The following is a 22,410-nucleotide window of genomic DNA, read 5'->3' on the forward strand; positions in this document are numbered from 1 at the left end:
GCATATTATGATCATGGAGCACGTCGAATATTTGGTATAAGAACTAGGATGTCGAAACAAGTGTCGTCAATACACAAAGTCACTGAAGGAGATATGACGACGATAAATAGCAGAAAGAAGGGGAGTGTAACACTTTAGCACTCGGTATTCATGAAGAGTAATTAGGCAACATGGTTAATGAATATGCGCGTTAACTTACACGCACAAGGCAAGTGGGACGCCATTGAGCATGGTGACGTTGAGGAGGGTAAAGATAGGATGACTCTTGCTGCCATCTACTAAGAAGTCCTAGAAGACGTACTTCTCATGTTGGCAGAGAAGGACTAAGCAAAGGCAGCATGGAAGATGCTACTAACAGTGCATGTGGGTTACGTATCAAGGAAGCAAAGGTGCATACCTTGAAGAGTGAGTTCGAGGCTATCCACAAGAAGGACGGTGAGTCAATAAACGACTTTGCCGTGAAGTTGACGATGATCGTCACAACATTCGTTCATTAGGCGGCTAGGTAGAGGAGATGTTTATCGTCATGAAGTTTCTTCGAGTTGTCCCTCTTGAGATTCATGCATATGTTACCTCCATTGAGTAGTTCGTCGACCTTAATAACATGTCAGTTGAGGAGGTCGTTGGTCGTCTCAAGGTCTATAGGAGAGACTTCATAACTACGACGATAGAGAGGAGGAGAAACATCTCTTACTGACACATAAGGAGTGGCTCGCACAGACGAAAAGGGAAGATGCGACTGATTCTTCCTTTTTCAGGTACGAGTAGACATGACTGCCACAAGAAGAAGCGGATGAGGAGACAAACCTCACATTCACACATGATCAAGATTCTACAATGATGTTGGGCGAGAAGATGGCTAATTTGTTGATTCCCAATGAAGAGATGATTATGGCAAACCTTCTCACAAAAGGAGAAGACCGAGTGGAAACAACATGTGGTACCTAGACAATGGAGCAAGCAACACATGATCGAAGATCGAACAAAGTTTAAAAAGCTTGATGAGAAGCTCATTGGAAACCTGAAGTTTAGCGATAGATCAATTGTATCGATATGCCATAGGCCATAGGATAAGTGTCATTCATACTCAAGTCATTCAATCAAGATCGAAAGCGTTTTAACAATAAATCCACCTATTTTGTTGGCATAAGCTGAAGTCAGTAAATTTTTTGAGTTATGTTCGTTTGATCCTGCTTGTCGAGTTTTGGTTTCCTAAGTTGAGGTTCAGTTAGTAGTTTCGGTTTGAAGTAGAGGTTCGTCAAGAATGATAAGCACTAACAATGCTGGATTTGCAAAGCTAGAGTTCCTTTAGGATCATTGCAAACTTCCACAAATAAAACTGACTTTTAACAAATGATTCCAACCAGAGCTAGTTAGAAGGATGAATAACTCTTAAATCGAACTTTGAATTTATGATGTTCACTCTTAGATCCCAAGATGACTCACTCTAGAATTAGTTTGATCAGACTAATTAGTTAAGCAAGATTTAAAAAAGAAAGTGTAATGTATGGAAAAAAAAAAAATCAGAAATTACTGAGGTCTTCGGCGAGACCTAAAACTCCGGCCAGTGCTAGAGTTTTCGTTTCAACACCCCGCGACGCGCCTCGCCGATGCCCACGGATCTCCATTCCCCATCTCAGTCTTCAGCCATGCCTCAGAACACCTGCACAATGAGAGAACGAGAGAGAGAGAGCGAGAGAGAGAGAGAGGAAAAGAAAGTTACGTAACTTTTGTCGGCGAGCGTGAACGAAGAAGAACCAACGTCGAAACCTCCAAGTTTTTGCCTCGAAAAGAACCACCGAGGTCTGTACACACACAAGAGGCAAGTTTCGGCGCCCCATTCACGTCGTACATCATTGGAAGAAGAAGATATGGTTTCGGGTTTTTGGGACCTTCTTAGATCTAAGTGTTTAGACCTTTATGAGCCAAACAAACACGAGAAAGGGGAAGTGAGGGTAGAGATGGCGCGAAACCAAAAGAAAACAGGGGAAAATAAATGCCGAAACGACGTTACAAAAGAGAGAGAAAGTCACCGAAGAAAATTGTAGAACTTCGGTGGAAGAAGACGAAGCCCGATAGGTCAAATCTGGATTCCATTAGTAGTATAAGTTAGTATAAGTTGAATTGTATTTCCATTTAAATAGTATATAGGTTAGTATTGGATGTTTCATCCGGCATTATTTTCCTTTGTTTATTTTCTTTCTATTGATTTTTTTATTTGTATTGATTTTATTCCAAGGTAATAAATGAAGCATACAAAATTTAATATTGAAGTTATGATAAGGATTCAAGAAAGTTAGTTTCCATTAGATGTTAAGGTAGCGATCTTAGGTTAAATTGCATTACATAAAGATAACATATAAGGTTTCATAAAACACAAAGTTTTGTATTCAAAATGATAATTAAACTGAATATTTTGGTAGTTGGAGTACCAACCACTTTAAATTAAAAGTTATTAAATAAAAATGGAAGAAAATAAAACATTAATAGTTCAACTACTAAGAACATAACAGTGTAGTTCAATTTATTAACAAAAAGTCTTTCTAAGCCCTCTCCGAAGTCTGAGTGATGTTTATTGCCACTACCTACTCCACCTCGTAACTCCTAGCATTTTTTTTTTTTCTTTGATTCATATCATTCTCTTTTTTATTTAATATACTAATATTATAAAGATATTTGGGTTAAAAAATGACTAGCCTTTGAGAATGTAATGTAAAGATTTCTTAGTTTATTTTTCTTGCTTCTTCTAATTGTTGATTCGGGCACCTATAATAGATTAGTGGCTGGATTCATATCATGTTCGATCTGAAGTTAATTCTAGACCTGTTTCCTCTCTTTTCTATATTCGTTTGATCCTACCCGTCATTGGTCTAGTTTCGAAGTTGAGGTTGAGTCCGTACGAGAATTTAAGAGCGAATTGGGGTTGGTGTGAAAAGTTAAGAGACTATTTTATTAGAATATCAAATGGTTTTAAAAATTATTTTTGTTATTTTAAATTTAATATCGAGAGTAAATCGTTACAATAAAATAAAAAAATAAAAAATAAAAAATAAAAAATTAAACCCTACCGTGACGGTCCGTCTTTCTTTTTCTTTTTTCTCTCTCTACCTCTCGTATCTTCGCCGATCGACGGAACCCAGTCCACCGTCTTCTGCTGCAATCTCACGCCGCCACGCCAACCTCCGTCGTCGTCCGCAGTGCCTTCAACTCTTCTACGCTCGCCGTTGAGGTCTTTTCTTTCTTTTCTTTCTTTTCTTTCTTGTTTCTCTCTTTTTTCTGATTCAATCGATTTCCAAATAGCCTACAGTTGTAAAGACTTCGATTGTGAGTTTGTAATCCTCCAAAATTTGACCTGTTCATATCCTGGACTGATTTTTAATTTTTATTTTTGGTTCGAAACAATTTTTAAATCATACTGGAGGTAGATGATTTCTCGTTCCTCCCAAATCTAGGAGTCCAAACAGAAAATGAAAGATTGACTTCCGGGAGAACTTCTGATATTCCGTAGGGCTTGAACAGTTCTGTGTTTTGTGGTATTAGTTTGAATTTAAAGTGAATTAGGTGTTGGCAGGGTAGGAAGAGTATTTTGTTTTATTAAAAGAGATTTGGTGGAGTTTTTATTTTTTGAAGTATAGAATTAATTGGAATCCTTATCAGTTCGAACTAGATTTCCATTCAAAATATTGGAAGTTTTAAAAGTCCTTGGGTGATCTTGTTATTTCCATGAATGCAATGGATCAATTCAATGCTTCCATGCCCATTCTATTGAATATTTGTATGGAAAGAAGATATCAAAGGATCTTTGAAGTCAAATCTTCAGCTTGGTCGGATCATTTTAAGGTCATGAAATGTAAAGCTTTTAGATGGTATTCTCTGTCTACGTTCTTTTTTGGTAATTCTTCTTATGACATCTGATGATCATCAGAGCAAAGCCCGCATCGACCTTTTATCTAATAAAAGCATCCCTTCCAAAAGTCGGGGTTTGTTTCACGTATTAGCTCTAGAATTACTATGGTTATCCGAGTAGCAAATACCATATAATTGATTTTGTGATGTCCCATATTGGTTGGGAAGGAGAACAAAGCACTCTTTATAAGGGTGTGGAAACCTTCCCCTAGCAGACACGTTTTAAAGCATTGAGGGAAAGCCCAAAGAGGATAATATCTGCTAGCGGTGGATCTGGGTCGTTACAAATGGTATCAGAGCCAGACACCAGACTATGTGCCAGTGAGGAGGTTGTTCTCCAAAGGGGGTAGACACGAGATGGCAAGACGGTGTGCTAGTAGGGACGCTGGGCCCCAAAGGGGGTGGATTTGGCGGGGGTCCCACATCGATTGGAGAAAGGAAAGAGTGCCAGCGAGGATGTTGGGCCCCAAAGGGGGTGGATTGTGATGTCCCACATTGGTTGGGGAGGAGAACAAAACACCCTTTATAAGGGTGTGGAAACCTTCACCTAGCAGACGCGTTTTAAAGCCTTGAGGGAAAGCCCGAAAGGGAAAGCCGAAAGGAGGATAATATCTGCTAGCGATGGACTTGGGTCGTTACAAATTTAATGGCCATTTGCAGTTTCACAATTTGAATGAGTTCATACTTAAACATGCATGACTTAAACTTAAAAACTTAAGACCTTCCTCCCTAGAAAAATTGCATCTGATTTGAAACTGATGGGTTTGTTGCAAATCAGATGGGTTTGTTGTCCACAGCAAGAAGAATGGCATGGAGGCAGATTACACTGCAACCATACTCAGCTCCTTTATTTGCTAGATTCTTTTCTAAATCTACCCCATATGTCGGTAAGTGTTTCCTTCACTCTTATTTTCTTTAAAAACTAATTCTCATCTGACCCAGGAATTGAGCCTTATACCTTATTTGTTATCTCTTTATTGAATGAATTTGATACCCAAAGAGGCAGAGCATGATTGTGTAGTAAAGGAAGTGTTCATATCTTCGTATGTCATCCATCATTGGTTTGCTATTATTATTTCCTTGTGAGTGTGTGATCAATAAGATGTAGATGTGCTTGATTTGTTGTCATTTGCGTTGTAGTAAAGGTGGGAATACCAGAGTTTTTAAACGGTGTTGGACATGGGGTTGAGTCACATGTGCCTAAACTTGAATCAGAGATTGGCGATTTCCAGAAGCTGCTTGTTACTCGCACACTTGAGCTAAAAAAACTTGGAATTCCATGCAAACATGTAAGTATTTCCTCAACTCAACATTATTCTTATTATTTGAATGATATGGATTAGCAAGACAGAGACATGTTGCACCGCCAAAACAGCTCAAATGATAGCCATAGGCTTTGTATGCAATTATCAAAATGCTTCCATCCTTGTGGTATGTGGCAGAGGAAGCTGATATTGAAGTACACACATAAGTACAGGCTTGGACTATGGAGGCCCCGAGCTGATTTGGTGAAGGCCTGATGGTTTTAACAATGGGTTCATGAGGTGAATTGAATGATTTGGCTGATCCCTGGACCTCAGTTTGAATTGAATTGAATTGAATGATTCTTCATGTTACTGCTTTTTTAATTCTTTCTATGCTAATATAATATGTGCTCTATTCCTTGTCCTTCCTTGCTAATATTTAATCAGCAACTCTTTGTTGGGGTTACATATGTATATGCATACGATTTGATGGTGATCAAGTTGCGATGGTGAACTTAATTTCAAGATATAAGGCTTTCCTATTATAACAGGTTGTTCAAAAGGATTTCCCGTTCTTCTATCAAATATTCTGCTTTTTTTCGGGTACTCGGGTTCAAATACTTATGGACTCGCTGTTTGCTTATTGACTTCATATAATTCAGAAAAGATAATGCATCTAGCAAACTCCCCTCTAACCCGAATGAGCACTCAAATATCTGTCCTATATTCATTCATGAGGTGACTCCTAATGGATTAAAAATCGTATCAACAGGTCTTCCATTTTGCAAATGAGACATGTCTTCCCGCTACCTTATCGCCTACTTTGATTTCATGTTTTTGTGAAATACATACATGAATCATTTATGGATTATAACTTAAACCTTTTTTTTTTTTTGATCCATCTGACATCAATAACTCGATCCTGAATGCCAAGTGTGGCTCTAATAATCATCTAAGGCATTAATTTACATACTAAAACTATACTAATTTACATACTAAAACTATACATGTCAATTACCTTTAAAGAAGTTTCAAATGAACACAATAACCAAAACTACCCCTAAAAATCTAGAATAAGGCTAGATTTGGATAGCCTAATTTGTGATTGAAGATGATGTTTTGAGACAACCCACGACGGTGCTTCACGTCGATCCGATTCCCCCCTAAAGTGACGACCCTCGATTCATTTTCAAGCAACGCTAATGACACCTCTAGATTTTAAGAGTGGAGAGATTAAATTAAGTTATTAAAAAATAAAATTTGAAGAACCCCAGAGCTATAACATAAAAGTTGAAAGTGAAAAAGGAAAGGAAAGTATATTTGCGCACGTGTGTGAGAATTTAATTTAAAAAAAAAAACAATAAATAAATAAATAAGAGCTCATCCATAAATGATTTTCTGATAATTCATATTTTCTAATTAGAGTTGAATTAATCAATTTAAAATAGAAAATATAAATAAAATTTAAGCCCTAAACTTGAATTGAATCAAAAGGAAAATGAATAATATAATATAAATAAAATTTAAGCCCTAAACTTGAATTGAATCAAAAGGAAAATGAATAATATTTATAGAAAAATAAATAATATTTATAGAAGAATTTAGTAATTTGCTATGGGCTTACTCAAGTTCGCATGACTTTGCTATGAACTTATCAAAAAGCCTCGTATTAATGGGGAGAATCTTTTTTGTTTATAAACTATGATCATTTAGACTTTTTATAAATCCATACTCATTCCCTAAATCTGGTTGAATCATGAACGAGAGTAATCATGAGAGTAAGTTAGGCATATAGGCATAAAAGAGTGAGAGAGAAGGAATATCCATTGATATTATCATATTCCTTACCTTCCCTGTATTTAATACTCCAAATTCATGCTTCATCTTGATCTTATCAAGATTAAATCTTAACATAACCTAAAAGCACTTTCAAATTGTTGTTTCACTTTTTCTCTATGAAGTATGAACAATTTTGAATATATTAAGAGAATCAAAATTAGGTACCACTTTTCAATCAACAAATTCAAAACAAAGAACAAAGAGATCAAAATGTGTACAATAAAATATTTCATAACAAAAAAAAAAAAAAAAAACCTGGCATTCCAAGCCTTGGACCTGGCTTCTACGAATTCGTTCTGAAGCTTTGACGATCAGCCGGAGCACCGGCGAGAATCTCGGCAACGGCTGTCATGGCGCGGACCTGCATCTGAAGAGCGGCGATGTAATCTGTAGCTTCTTCAAGGAGGTTCGGGAATGAGATTTTCCGGCAGCCGGGAACTAGGCGGCCGAGAGTTCGAACTTTTCGCTGTACCGCCGGCAATTTCCTCGTCTTCGATACTTCCAATTTCTTAGTCCACCTGCCGTTTCCGGCCGGTTTCACCTTCTTTTGCTTCTTGAGTTTGAGATCCAGTCGATTTGACAAGATCGCTCTGCTCCACCGCGTCTTGCCTTTAGCGGCAACGGCGAGAACTCGATCCGCCGTATCGCGTACTTTCCGACCGTTAATCGAAGATCTCGCCAGCGGTGATGCGGATTTCTGGCTTATTCGATGGAGAGCTTGAACTAGTTTTGAAGAGTAAATATACTTCTCCGACTCTGTTCTCCACCGTGTTCTCAAATCCGTGGATTCGGCGCCATGAATATCCGCCATTCGATCCTCCGATTCGATTTTTCGGCGTTTACACGGTCGCTGCTCCATGGAATCGGAATTCCTCAGCTCTTCCAGTTTAGAGACAATCACATCCATCTTAAGAACTCAATCACAGAAATATACGAGAATAAGCACAAAGACGATCCGAGATTAAACAATCTGCAAATCAAATCAACCAAAAAAACAGTCGTAGAGAGGTGAAAATGAGATTTGGTTAGAGCTTCCGAAGCGGTGGTAATGGAGGAAGCTTGAGAGAGAGAGAGAGCGAGGGGGGGACCGCGAGAGGGTAATTATAAGAGCAAGCAGAAGCAACCACGCGGCCTCTTCTCAATCACATCAATTTATTTATTATTTTTATATTATTATTTCTTCATAATTTTTTAAAAAATATTTATTTTAATTAATTATGTAATTCAGTGGATTAAGGGATGAATGAAGTGATTACTTAAGAACTAAGACATGGTCGCAAATCAGATGGATTAGTTCAACCAAACACACAATAATTAAGGTTTTTTCTTTTTTTTTTTTTTTTTTTTTTTTTTTTTTTTTTTTTTTTTTTTAATGTTTGGTGGAAAATACAAAATAAATCTAAAATTTCAAAACCCGGAATTAAAAAATTATGAAAATATAAATAAACGTAGAATCTTTCATCAATATTATGTGGATCTAGTCACGAAATGAAGTCATCGTTGGAAGAGACCATCTTGATAAGTCGAATGTAACGTGTTTTTACTATTGTTGCTACTACATGCATGACAGGTCTTTAAAAACATTTTAAAATGATGCTATGGACCTATATGTTCATAATAAAATCGTTGAACAATTACAATTGAAACAAATCACGTGAAATTTAAATAAAAACAATATACGGAATAAAAAATGCTATGATTTAATCTGAGGGCTACAAACAACATGAATATACATCTACCCTACCTTCAGTCCCATGATCGTCACCACGATGTCGTTATTCGTAAAAAGATGCTTTGCTTTACGTGAAAAGTAAGAGTATCACGTGGTTTGAGTATTTAAAAAATATTCAGTAAGCGACTCTACTATTGGGGTCAGGAAAAAAATCACATACAATCATGTTTGAAACCTATTATTTCAAAAAATATCATTTCATGGCTTTGGTCTCAACTTTCATTCTAGATAGAATTGGATGTGCAGTACTTCTCTACAAGGGTCCAAGCGCGCACACAGGGACCCTAGGTGAGCTCGTATTTGTACTCCTTGGACCTGGCCTTTGACTAGCGTACACTCATGCTGCCAGTATACCACATAGAGAAGGGAGCACACATAGTATCATGATATACATAATATGTATCGTAGCATCATAGTGTGTTCGTCCGTACTAGTCATAACAGGGAAGTATCCCGATGCACGTGAACATATAATACGCATGAGGTCTCCATAGTTTAAAACCATAGCATGTATTTATGATGAAATATATATCTTCGTTCATTTCATATGTAACAATCATTTTATGTCATTTCATATGTAACAATCATTTTATGTCATTTCATAATTTAATGTATCACATGTAACACACTTTCATAACATACCAAAAACACATACTGGTGTAGGATCTAAGCCCAGAAACGCATTGTCGTGCATGGCCCACGTCCCAAGCCCTCTCGATGGGCCAATGTATGCGTGCGCGGGCCGTGTGTGGAGAAGTACAACACATCCCTGCCTGGACTGGAAAGAACTTAAGGTCATGCTTTGTTGTTTTAAAATATAGATCCCATCATGTATTTGTGCGTTCGCATTACCCATCCCCAAGAGTGGGGGTAACTTATTGAGTATTTCCTAAAATATTCAAGCTACGTGCTACCCTTATTTTTTAGGTAAAGGTAAAGTGTCCTTGAGCGGATGACGGTGAATGCTGAAACGCCCATGGAAGCTAAAATAGGACAATAGTATGTATTGTTTTCAATTAGCAGTTTCATAGGTGGCTTTTCATTTTCGTACTAAAAAATTATGTTAAGGTTTTAATTTTTATGATGTTACTATTTTTATTTATGGTTTTATATTAAACGTATATGTCCATGACTTCGTTTGAAATGTTTTATTTAGATTTTTACACATGTTATTAAAGACATGCATGTAATGACGTCTTTGATGTAGGCAAGAAAACTAGGGGCGTACAAGCATGTTATTATCTCAAAACTTCTTAATGTATTACAAAGAGGAAGGCATCGAACATCTACTCACCGCGACATATACCCCACAACAAAACGGTGTGGTTGATCAAAGAAACCACACTGTAATGAATATAGTAAGAATTTTATTCAAAAGTGGCGAGACAATATGTGGTTTGTCTTCTAAACTTTTTTTTTTTGTCAAGGGCATTAAGCTTGATGATAGAAGTCAAAAGATGGTGTACTTTAGCATAAAGGATGGGACTAAGGCACACAAGCTGTATGATCCTTAAGATAAAAAAATTCATGTTAGTGGAGATGTTGTATTTGAAGAAGAGAAGAAGTGAGATTGGTGTAGCATTAGTGACAACAAAAAGACTATTGTGGAGTGCACAACTCTAGAAGATGAGTATGATGTAGCAGACCTAGAAAATGCATCGACATTGACACTGACACTGACACCAACACCAACAAATCCATACATGTCATCACTGGTGACACCAAAAGGCGTGATGAGTTCTCCAGAACAAAGAAGCTCAATGAAGAGCACAAAAGAATCCACAATAGATGGTGGACCAAAGAAGTTTCGTTCTCTCACTGGAATTTATGCAGATACACTTGGAAAAGAGTTAGATCCAGACAAGCTAGTTTTGATCACTGTTGAGGAGCTGACAACCTATCGTGAGGTAACAACTGAGACGGAGTGGCAAGAGACCATGCACAGATGTGGATCCCACTGACTTACTGTCCAGTCAAAAGGCCCTCAATTTGAAGTGGATGTTTAAGTTGCAAAAGAATAGTGAAGAGAACGTCACTAAGCACAAGGCAAGACTCATGGTGAAGGGATACATGCACCAACAAGGAGTTGATTTTGAGGAGGCCTTCTTGCCCTCATAGCTCAACACGATGGGAGGTTCATGACTTAAAAAAATGTTAAATCAGCGTTCTTAAATGGTGGACTCCAAAAAGAAGTGTATGTTGTCCAACTTGAAGGTTTCACCATCAAAATCATAGAGCCCAAAGTGTACAAGTTGTCAAAGACCCTCTACAGTTTACGACAAGTACGGAGGGCGTGGAACATACAACTGGACGAGAGCTTGAAGAATCTCATATTCATGAAGTGCTTGCAAGAGAAAGCAGTGGATACAAGAAATCAGCGAGCTAAAGTACACATTATTAGCTTGTACGTTGACGATTTGATTGTCATCTATAAAAGTGTGAAAGACATCGAAGAGTTCAAATAGAAAATGATGAAGGAACTTGAGATGAACCGACCTTGGGTTATTCACTTCTACCTCGATATTGAGGTGTACCAGAAGAAAAATTGCATCATGCTAAAGCAATAGACCTATGCTAAAAAGGTGCTGCAACAATTTAAGATGGAAAGTGCAACTCGACCAAGTATTTCATAGAAGTGAGGTTACAGCTTGAGAAAGACAATGAAGGAAGCTTGATAAATCTCATTGAGTATAGGCATATCATCGAAAGTCTAAGGTACTAGACTTACAATTGTACTAATCTTTCATATTTTATTGAAATGATGAGTAAGTCAGGCACATTCTCTGCTCTGTGAAGAGAACCATAAGATACAAGCTAAAGTATCAAAGAGGGTGAGAACATGAAGAACCAGTCAATTTTACCAATAGTGATTTAGCTGGAGACATTAACGATAGAAAAAGCACCAGAGGATTGACATTTTATATCTACATAAATTTATTTACTTGACAATCTCCGAAGCAGTGAATTGTGATGCTATTTTCCTATGGGGCCAAGTTCATTGCAGCAACTGTGGCATCATGCCAAGCATTGTGGTTGAAAAACTTGTTGAGCGAAATGATTGAAAGTGAGCTAAAGCCATTAATTCTATATGTCAACAACAAATCTACGGTTATGTTGATGAATAACTCAATATTTCACAGCACAACAAACACATCAACACTCACTTCCACTTTATTCATGATTGTATTGAGAAGTAATAGATTGTTGTGGAGTTTGTTCGATACTATTAGGGAGGACCTTTTGGTTATAATTCAGTAGGCAGACATGTGTAGAGTACAGTCACCGATTTAAGAGCAAAGGGCTCCTCCATATTTATGAATTTACCTTAGAGCTCTTTCCATGGGCCATGGTGACTCAAGGTACAAGGTTGATGATGGACCTAGGTAAACGTAAAACATAGAGCTAAGAGGAATGTATAGGGTTTATTTACGTATAAGCCTGAAAAGACTAGCACAAACTAGAGCCACAATACTCGCTAAGGAGTATATAGCTGAGCACATAGCTTAATAATATATTATAAGAAACAGGTACGACTAGAGCCTACAAGTAGGTAGCTTACTGAATATTTTAGTACTCATTTTAGCTCCACTTTATTTTTCAAGTGGCGAATAGAGCACTTATCATTGTGATTGTGGGAACATGTTGGCTTGTGCGATTGTCGAGGAGGCTCGTCGGCTTGTGTCTTATTTTTATTGTACATGGCTTTTGTAAGCCTCATCTTTTGTAAATGAACTTTATATTTAAAGTTGCACGTGTGCACATATGTTTGACTTGTTTTGTTTTAGTGTATTTACTGTCTTTATATATTTGTTTTAAATTCACAAATTTTACTGTATTTTTATTTCTGTGTCAGCGTTATGGTTCGTGATTCAATAGGTCAAAAGGGGGTCGTTATATCGACTTTGTGCTCGAGTCATAGCGAGGAAGACTTTATAGAAGAGACTCAACCGTTGTAGAAGCTAGAGCAAGTAGATTAAGTATTCATTAGAACTTCTCCATATTTCTTTCATGTAAATTTGCCTGATTCTAAATAAAACTAAACCGGATTCTAATGCTTATGCTTCAAGAGTGAAGCATTCATTCCCAACAAAATGTGGCTCAAGAATCGAATTGGACATACGTATCCTCTAAGGCGCAATACATCTAGTCCATATGTAAATCGGGCATACATAGATATTTCAACCTCTTCACATGCTTCTAAGGACATGAGTGACATTAAATCATAAATCATACATTTTCTCACATCATACAAGCCTATCGAGCAAGGTACCGTAAATCACATTGTGCCACAGTCCTAATGAAGCATTTAAAATCAATCCGAGTCAACTTTTGCATAACATAAGTTAAAAAAACATGCAGCCAAGCTAAACCATGGTTAATTCATAATTTGAGGCTTAACTAATCCATTTTCATGCTCCATTCATCCTTAAATCATATTTTGAGTATTTAAGGAAATATTTTCGTCTATGCGAATTTAAAAATGAATCTTAATGATTATAAAAACTAAAACATTAGTTTTAAAATTATATAGATTTATTTTTTTTAAAAAAATTGATTGAATGAATTTAAAATTATGAATACGAAAAATTGGATTTGAACATGAACATGAACATGAACATGATGAACATGGAGAGAGATGGAAGAATTAAATATACGAGAAGACATACAAGTTTGGGAGTTTGTTGCCTCTCCTTTGCCTCCTCCTCGCCGACAGCTCCCCACCTACTACCTCTTTGACACCATTTTGTGCGTTCATACTTTATTCACCCTTTACTTTCCCAACTACAATTCTATCAATTTGAATACTCATTTTTATAAAATTTTGTTTACAAAACTTTACATGTGCAAACCAATAATTCTCAACTATTAGTTGTGATAATGGAAGATGGTCTAGATTTTTTTTAAAGAAATTTATTCTTAGGGCATGTACCATTTTTTTAGATGGGAATGAGTGCATGTACCATTTTGCAAAATAAGATGTCAGGTTCTCTCTTCGACGGTAGCTCTCATAAGAGAACTATATGAGGAATTTCCACTAATCCCTTCCTCCGGACTTAGTGGAGCTACCCAAGTTGCAGTGGCCATACTGCATGGTCCCCCTTGGATTAAGTAACTCAGGGTGATTCACTTTTGACAATTTGATGGAATTATAAGTTTGCGCATTTGTAAACGAAAGTTTTTCAAATGAAATCTAATCAAGAGTTTAAATTAATATGTTGATACAACCCAAAATTAAGGAGTAAATCGACAACTAATCCCCTAGTTGCGTGAATGAAGACTTTTGGAACTCGTTCTTTTTACATACTACTGACTAATTTTTTTAAATCATAAACCAAATCTGCTCGTGTTGGTAGTATAATTTAGTGATTGAACTTTCATAAAATAACGAATCTTAATTTAAACACTTCGAGACAAAAAAAAAAAAAATGTTCAAGGTTATCCACAATCGATGCATTAATAATTTCATATGATAAAGCGGTTGAGATGTGTAATGAGATAATCAAGAATTTAAACCTAAATAATGATATGAATGGTTTGTGTTCCACTGCCCCTAACATGGGCCAATGAATATTCAGAATATAGTAATATGTCTCTTGTTTGCACATCATTGGTATGAAATTGACACGTAAACCATTTCTTAGATTGAATGTGAACAAGAGGATGAAGATGGTGTGTAATGGAAGAAAAACTGTCATCTTTGTGTACTATCATATCTAATGGGATTCCTCTCACATGGTTACACTAAACACCTGTCGTTTTCATACTAAACAATTATATAAAGATCCTAATCACCCACCCACCAATGATTCTTTTAACATTCCTCCTCAACACTAGCCTTCATTCGATGTATCATATTGGTCATCCGTCTTCTATAATAGTTGCATTGGTATATTTATGATTTGACTTTTAAATTCTTTCTGGTCGTCTAAGTTTTTGAAGTGTCATTTTTTTTTTTCATTGGGTTCGCTTAGTTGAGTCACTAGTATCCGTGTCACTTTAGATCTTCAGATGTATCTAAATCTTCATTGTCTGATCGTAGGCAACAAATCTTCATTCCTACTTCTCCTTTGATCGTCGTCTTGAACTCTTGAAATTTGGAGAATGTGTCGGACTTTTCTGTAACGACCCGAAATTTTCTACTTAATTTAAGGTCGCTACTGTACACATACCATAAAAATTGAATGCAGAAGACTTCATTTAAATAACATAAAACATAACCTTTATCTTAAAACACAGCCATGGACTTACGTGTTTCGAAAACATCTTTAAAACGACACAACAAAAGACTCGAAATAAAATAAATAAGCGTTTAAGTTTAAAACATCCTATTCTATCCCAAGTCTAAGAATATAAATGCCACTATCCTATGCATGTGCCATGATCTTGAGTTGCGATGCCGTCGTCAGCCGTACAGGAATGCCTTGCCTTAACCTGAAAAATGTAGTAGCACATGGCTTCAGTATTTAAAGAAATACTCAGTAAATGACCCCACTATTGGGGTTAAATGCAACAATCACATGCAATCAAATGATGGGACCTATCTTTCGTTTTGTTTCGTTTCGTTTCATTTCGTTTCATTTCATTTCGTTTCGTTTCGTTTCGTTTCGTTTTTCCTACGGTGTAATCCTAACAGGTAATCGTGGACGTGTACCATATACTCTACACGCAGCCCATACGAGTATGGGCTCACTAACTAGTTCGCACACCGCTGGGCCACTGTCCCTAGCCGGTGGGCATGCTCTGGGGGCCACCGGGACCCGTTAAAACTAAAACCGTCACGGCAGCGCTATGTAGGGCATAACGATCGTTGTCCTGCCATTTGGATGTACGCGTCCGTACCCTCGTGATGGGATAGGGGTATCCCCCCATATGCATGATCACACAATATGCATGAGGTCCCACTAGTCCTACAGTCATCATTTAATGAACATAACCCCGTGTCACGTTTTCATGCTTACATGTCATTCTCATTCTCATTTCGTTACATATCATACATATTCCTAGCGGGGTTATGTATCATGCAATTTACTGTATTTCATGTCATACAATTCATTCAGTTACATTCCAATACTCATACAACAAGCCATAATCGTACAAGGGCCACACATCGTCACATGCATTCATATCACATCAACTAAGCAGCATAAATAACATACATTCACGTTCACATGATTTCGTACTTGAGCACAATAATCTAGCATACAATGTATCATATCATAACCAAGTCATAACGTAAACACTTCATAGTCATATCGTTCTCTAACTTACCATAGCCTTAACGTTCTTATACCTATCACGGACATATCATTACGTGACGTACCTTAGTCATATCGTCACAAGAACGTACCCTAACGCTATCATTCTATCAATCTATCACAAACCTATCCCTTTCTACCCATAACCTAACCGTATTCTTTCATCAATCTCTCCTATCCATAGCACTCCGGTATGTAACCTAACTCTAACGTTTCATGAACGTATCTTACTCCTATCGTTACATTTCGTTTTGTGCATCCTTCTCGTACCCTATCTCAAACATATTCTTGAGCACATCGTATCATAATTATTATCATACAAACCACATATTATAACATAACATAACATATAGGAAGCATATCGACTCACAGACAAGTCACACATCAATATATATGACACGTACAGAACCACAAGGCACGTGTCAACATCAAATATAACCATGCCGATAGTAAGGTCACTTACCTGGTTAGCTTAAGTCGTTGTCACGAATATATCCTTAATGAAAGTTCGATTCCGTCGTTATCCTTAATGAAAACCCATTAAACTCCAAGTCAACCTATGTGAGCCCATGACATCAGTTCCGAGTTTGAATTTCTACAAAATTGTTTCTCTAATTTATATTGATCCATGTGTTATACTTCATGCGAACGTTAGAATCTTTGCTTGAGTTAGGTCTTGAAATATTTATATACGTCTGTTATAGTATTATTTTCATATAAACCATTTAATACCCATTAAAATTTTCCAGATATTCTATTTTCTCTTACCGTGTTTAATACTCTTTAACAATTTACAGATAATTTCAATTATATTCACAATCTTCCCTCCTGTCTCTTACTGTATTTCCCTCACAATCTTCCCTCCTGTCTATTACTGTATTTCCCTCCTTTTAATTATCCCCTGTGTTTGAGGATGACTTTTAATATCATTAAATAATATAAAAGGAAAACTACTTAAATGCAAAATCCTTTTAATATCATTAAATAAAATAAAAGGAAAACTATTGACCTCTTCAAATGCAAAATCTTTTTCTAGCAAAATATCTCTCACTGCCAAAACTAAATCTGAACCTTTTTTTTGTTGTGTTTGTTTTTGCCGATAGAAGAAATTCTGATACGTTAAATCTGTTTAACCCTTCTTCTTTAGTTTTGTTTGCTACCTTTTCAATTAGGTTAGCAATTATTTTGGCCAATTTAATGGATTCTATTTTTTCTGCTATTCTTCCTGACGATCTTTCTAACCACGTAAATTGCTAAATAAAACTAAATAATTAGATAAAAAGAAGGAGATATGAGATATAATTTACAGAGAAATCTCAAATCTCTCTCCCATGTAAATCTTGATCATCTCTGCAAACCCATCTCCTATAAATTTGACGCTGTTTTCTCAAATCTGACCTTTTTTTTCATTTCTGTTTTATTTTTGGAGGAACTATCGGGTGGGTTGAGGAGAGATTGTCGGGGAGGGTGACTAGGAGAGATGAGGTAATAATTATTTTTATTTACTTATTTATTAATTTATTATTATTATTATTATTATTATTATTATTTTACATAATAATAATTTTTTGTTCTTTATAATAATTTTTATTTATTTATTATTATTTTTTTTTGGCTGTTACATTTCTTTCATGAAAAACATCCACACATATCTTTAGTAGTCGTCAATGAACATCACCATTTATCGTATCCGACTAATTGATGTTTGTTTGAATGGACTAAACACATCAGAGTGAATTAACTCTACTGGCTTTCTTGCTCTAAATTTTTTTACCCTTTATATGGTAATTGATGAGCTTTACCATACTTACATCCAGTGCAAACATTATCTGTTTTGACTTCAAGTTGATATTGACCTTTGAGCATGAATTTCTCCATAATCACATTCAACTTGTGGTAGTCAACATGTCCCAACCTCGTGTGCCATAGATTTACTGTGTCATTCTTCTGCATCTTGTCTACATAAGCAGACTTTGTAGATAGCAGGTAAACAAACTTCACTTTTCGCCCTTCCATCGTTGGCTTTCCCAATATCTTAACATCTTCATAAACTTGCACCTCTTCAAGAATAATCATGGTGTTGCCAATCTGAGCCATGGGCAATTGTGAGTTGTTAGTTGTGCCTACCACAACTTTTTTTGTACACTTTCTTGTCATGCAGTTTCCTTTGACGTCAGTCATGTGGTTTGAGCATCTTGAATTAATGATCCAGTCATTCTCATAATCAATATACTCTCCCATCATTGCCATGAGTGCTAGCTCGTCTTCTTCTAAGGTACCAAGTACCTTTGCATCCCATTCATCCTCCATCTTGTTTTTGGAGGTTACAACATTACTTTTAACATAATTTTTCCTTGAACAACAATCTTCAAACATGTAGCTCTTCTTTCCGCAATTGTAGCAAATGTCTTCAAATCTCTTCTCTTGAGAACTCTTATTGGTGTTCTTTTGAGCTCTCCAAGGTTGTGCGGTTCCTCAGTGACTTCTTTCTTTGTCAGCATTTTTGTATCTACCTTTGGTGGGCGACTTATTATTTCTTTAACGTTTACTTGTGTAGAGCGCTTCTTCTTCACTCTTCAACATGATGTCTCCCATTTGTTTAGTCATGGCTTCTTGGCTGGCTAGCAAATTTTCAACTTTTACAAGTGATGGTTGAGTGGGTCATCCTTGTACAGGAATAACAAAATTTCTATATTCTAGTTGCAATTCGTTGATGGTGATCCTCTTCATTCGAGTTTCTTCGATGACGCACTTTAGATCTAGTTTAGTAATCTCCTAAAAAATCGACTTGACCTTGTAGAATTATTTAGCAATCGTCATGTCATGTTGTGAGATTGATAACAGCTCGTTTTCTAAAAGTTGTAACCTCGTATTATTCTTCTTTGAGAACAACATCATGAACGTATCCCATTTTTCTTTAGGTATCTTGTCATCCCAAAGTGCTTCAACATCTCTTCTGCGTAAGGTGCTATTAGCATTTTTTTTTTCTAGATGCGTAATCTTGAGAAGGATTGACCAAAAGTGCCAGCTCCATCAACAACTCTTGTTGAAGAACCAGCCTGATCAACAACTCTTATTGTTTTATCAGTAGCTTCTTTAGAAATCTCACTCAATACTAGTTTGCTGCGAGGTTGATAATTTCTTACATGATCTTCCTCTAAGAATGTAGCATTTGTTGATACAAATACTCTGTTTTCTTGAGGGTCATAAAACACACCACCTTTCGTCTCTTTGGGCATCCTACAAATAGGCATAATTTTGAACGACGTTCTAATTTCTTGGGGTTTTGTACCAACACATGTGTTGGGCATCCCCAAATCCTGAAGTGACGTAAACTACCTTTACGCCATCTCCATAACTCATAATGAAACACTCTTAGAAGGAATCATGTTTAAAATGTATGCAACAGTCTCCACTGCATATCCCCAAAACGAATAAGGCAATTGAGCGAATGTAACGACCCAAAATTTTCTACTTAATTTAAGGTCGCTACTGTATACGTACCATAAACATTGAATGGAGAAGACTTCATTTAAATTCCATAAAACATAACCTTTATCTTAAAACACAGCCATGGACTTACGTGTTTCGAAAACATCTTTAAAACGACACAAGAAAAGACAAATAAAATGAATAAGAGTTTAAGTTAAAAACATCCTATTCTAGCCTAAGTCTAAGAAAATAAATACCACTACCCTATGCATGTGCCATGGTCTCGAGTTGCGATGCCGTCGTCAACAGTACATGAATGCCTTGCCTTAACCTGAAAAATGTAATAGCACACGACTTGAGTATTTAAAGAAATACTGAGCAAGTGACCCCACTATTGGGGTTAAATGCAACAATCACATGCAATGAGATGATGGACCTATCTTTCATTTCGTTTTTCCTATGGTGCTGAACTAACAGGTAATTTTGGACGTGTACCATATACTCTACACACAGCCCATACGTGGACTATGGGCTCACCAGCTAGTTTGCACACCGCTGGACCACTTTCCTTATCCGGTGGGCATACTCTAGGAGCCCCTTAGGCCGAACACCCACTAGAACTAGTAACCGTCACGACAGCGCTGTGCAAAGCATAACGATCGTTGTCCTGCCATTGGATGTACGCGTCCGTACCCTCGTGATGGGATAGGGGTATCCCCCAAATGCATGAGCACACATAATGCATGAGCACACATAATGCATGAGGTCCCAAAATGTAACGACTCTAAATTTCCACATACTCAGAGTCGCTACTAACGTCTCATGCTCATCTATAATGCGGAAATATAACTCTTACATGAACATAATTGATAACGTAAACTTCAAAAAAACGTTTAAAACAACTTCTTCTCTGGAAAACACAGCCATGGTCTTATGTGTTTAAATATGAAATACTGAAATTTAGAGAAAATAAAAACAAATACAAAATAATTTAAAACAATGAAATGCAAAACAACCTATTCTAACTTAAGACTAGAAATTTAAATATGAGTCTACCCTATGCACGTGCCACAGTCTCTGCTCGCGATGCCGCTGTCCTCCGTACAAGTGCGCCTTGCCTTTACCTGAAAAATGATGTGGCACACGGCCTGAGTATTTCAAAGAATACTCAGTAAGTGGCCCCACTATAGGGGGCCATGCAAATGCAAACACATGCAATCATGAATTAGGGACCTATCTCTAATCATCTTAGGGGTGGCCTCCAGTCTCAGACAAATTGGATGTGTAGTACTTCCCTACACACGACTCGCACGTGCGAGTGTGAGTCCCCAGGGCGCTCGCACACCCCCTGGACCCTCTGGTCAAGCTAATCTGTAGCGATATTCGGAGGTCAGCGGAACCCCATAGTGTCATGCGCCTCATGAACACCCTCATCTGTGTGCTTTCGTACCTGTGCCCATTCGCGCTCATCATAAGGTGCGCGTCCGCACTCATCATCTCTAGGGGAAGTAGCCCTATGCTTATGAACATACAAAATGCATGAGGTCCCTCTAAATCCATCGTAATGTCTCTTCTGACACAACCCTCTAGTCTCATCTCTTTGTTACTCTAGGTAACGCATACTCGTGGATATTTATATTAATATCATTTTCATGCTCTTAGGGTTGTGTCCTATGTCGATCTAACGACATGATGCAACACTCATCATCATCTAGCATGCTCAATATGGAAAACACCATCATATAAGGTAAAAATCATGCAATCATCATGCTCATCATAATGCCACAACGTGCGTCAAACATATGAAGCGTCATTCAACAAATTATGTATATATTGCACATATCATCAAGAATCATAATCCACACATCATCATAACTCATACAATTTATTTAGCCTATCCTATAGTAAGGCCACTTACATGGTTGGCCTTGGCCGGAGTACTCCCTAAATAGTTAAACTTAAGCTCCCGTTCCATGAGAGCTGCTTCCTACGTCGCCGGAGTTTGTTTTCTATCACACCATTAACCACTTCCCGTTAGTATTTCACAATTAATTTACCTATAATTCAATAAATGTGAAATACAGCTCTAAAACGGTCTCAGATACCTTAATTGGGGCTGAAAACAGATCCAGGAGGGTCGAAACAGTGGAAACCGGGCTGAAAACAGGTGAGCCGAGCCGAACAGCCGCTGGAAGCTGCCGGAGGAGCTGCTGGAGGGAGCCCGAGCCGTTTGCACGGAGTCGAGCCGAGGGACCGCCAGCGCCGCTATGTGACATGTGGCAGCAACAGAGCGAGCCACATCGCGCGGTAGCGTCGGGTCGAAGCGCGGGTCGCAGTCCGGGTCAGGTCGTGGTCCGGGTCGCGGGCTGCGGAGGCTACTCGGCCAAGACTACAGTTGGGCCTCGGCTTATTGGGCTGGGCCAAAAGTTTTTTTTTTTGGGTTGCAGGCCGGCTCGATTAGACCGTGGGTCTGGTCTCGGGTTGGTTCAATTGAACCGTAACGTCTGGGCTGGTCTGAGGTTTGGGCCACTGTAGTTGGGCTGGGCCGAAGGCAGAGGCCGAGGAAAGAATGGGCTGACCCTCTCGGGTTCTGGGTTCGGGTTGACCCGGATCCGTGGGTCTCGTCTTCCTTACCCGACTTTGGCCGATTTTCCGGCGAGCTTTCTCTCTCTCCTTTCCGCGGCGTTTCCGTTGCCGATTTCAGTCCTCTCTCTTCCTCTTCCTCTTTATTTGTCATCCTTCTTTCTTTTCTGGAAGTCTTGCGGCCTAAATGTTCCTAAAACCACAGATCTATGAACGATTAGGAAAAACCCAATTTTCCGACCTCGGTTACTGACGACGACGTTTATGAATAAGCACAGAACGCACCTTGAGTTATCGTGCTTTCGTTAGGGACCCTTCTTGTGGTGGTAACAGGTCGTTTGGTGTCGGTTTGAGGGTGGTTTGAGGGTTCGTTGGAGAAATTGGACACTCGCAGATTTTTTTTTTCCGAAATCTCTCTC

General features: G+C 37.7%; 2 protein-coding genes across 2 annotated transcripts; one reads left to right on the forward strand and one right to left on the reverse strand.

The window, feature by feature from the left end:
- Nucleotides 1-3,069: 3,069 nt before the first annotated feature.
- On the forward strand, nt 3,070-5,650 carry LOC111792790 (uncharacterized). The gene is made up of 4 exons (XM_023674376.2): nt 3,070-3,229; nt 4,685-4,793; nt 5,047-5,195; nt 5,349-5,650. The coding sequence occupies exons 2-4, from the start codon at nt 4,685-4,687 to the stop codon at nt 5,424-5,426; spliced, it is 336 nt and encodes a 111-aa protein (XP_023530144.1). The 5' UTR covers nt 3,070-3,229; the 3' UTR covers nt 5,427-5,650.
- Nucleotides 5,651-7,072: 1,422 nt separating this feature from the next.
- On the reverse strand, nt 7,073-8,122 carry LOC111792781 (transcription factor bHLH149). Its single transcript, XM_023674366.2, has one exon. The coding sequence runs from the start codon at nt 7,894-7,896 to the stop codon at nt 7,273-7,275; it is 624 nt and encodes a 207-aa protein (XP_023530134.2). The 5' UTR covers nt 7,897-8,122; the 3' UTR covers nt 7,073-7,272.
- Nucleotides 8,123-22,410: the final 14,288 nt, after the last annotated feature.

Source organism: Cucurbita pepo, chromosome 4 (assembly GCF_057944985.1).
Source record: "Cucurbita pepo subsp. pepo isolate OVF chromosome 4, ASM5794498v1, whole genome shotgun sequence".
Lineage (NCBI taxonomy): Eukaryota > Viridiplantae > Streptophyta > Magnoliopsida > Cucurbitales > Cucurbitaceae > Cucurbita > Cucurbita pepo.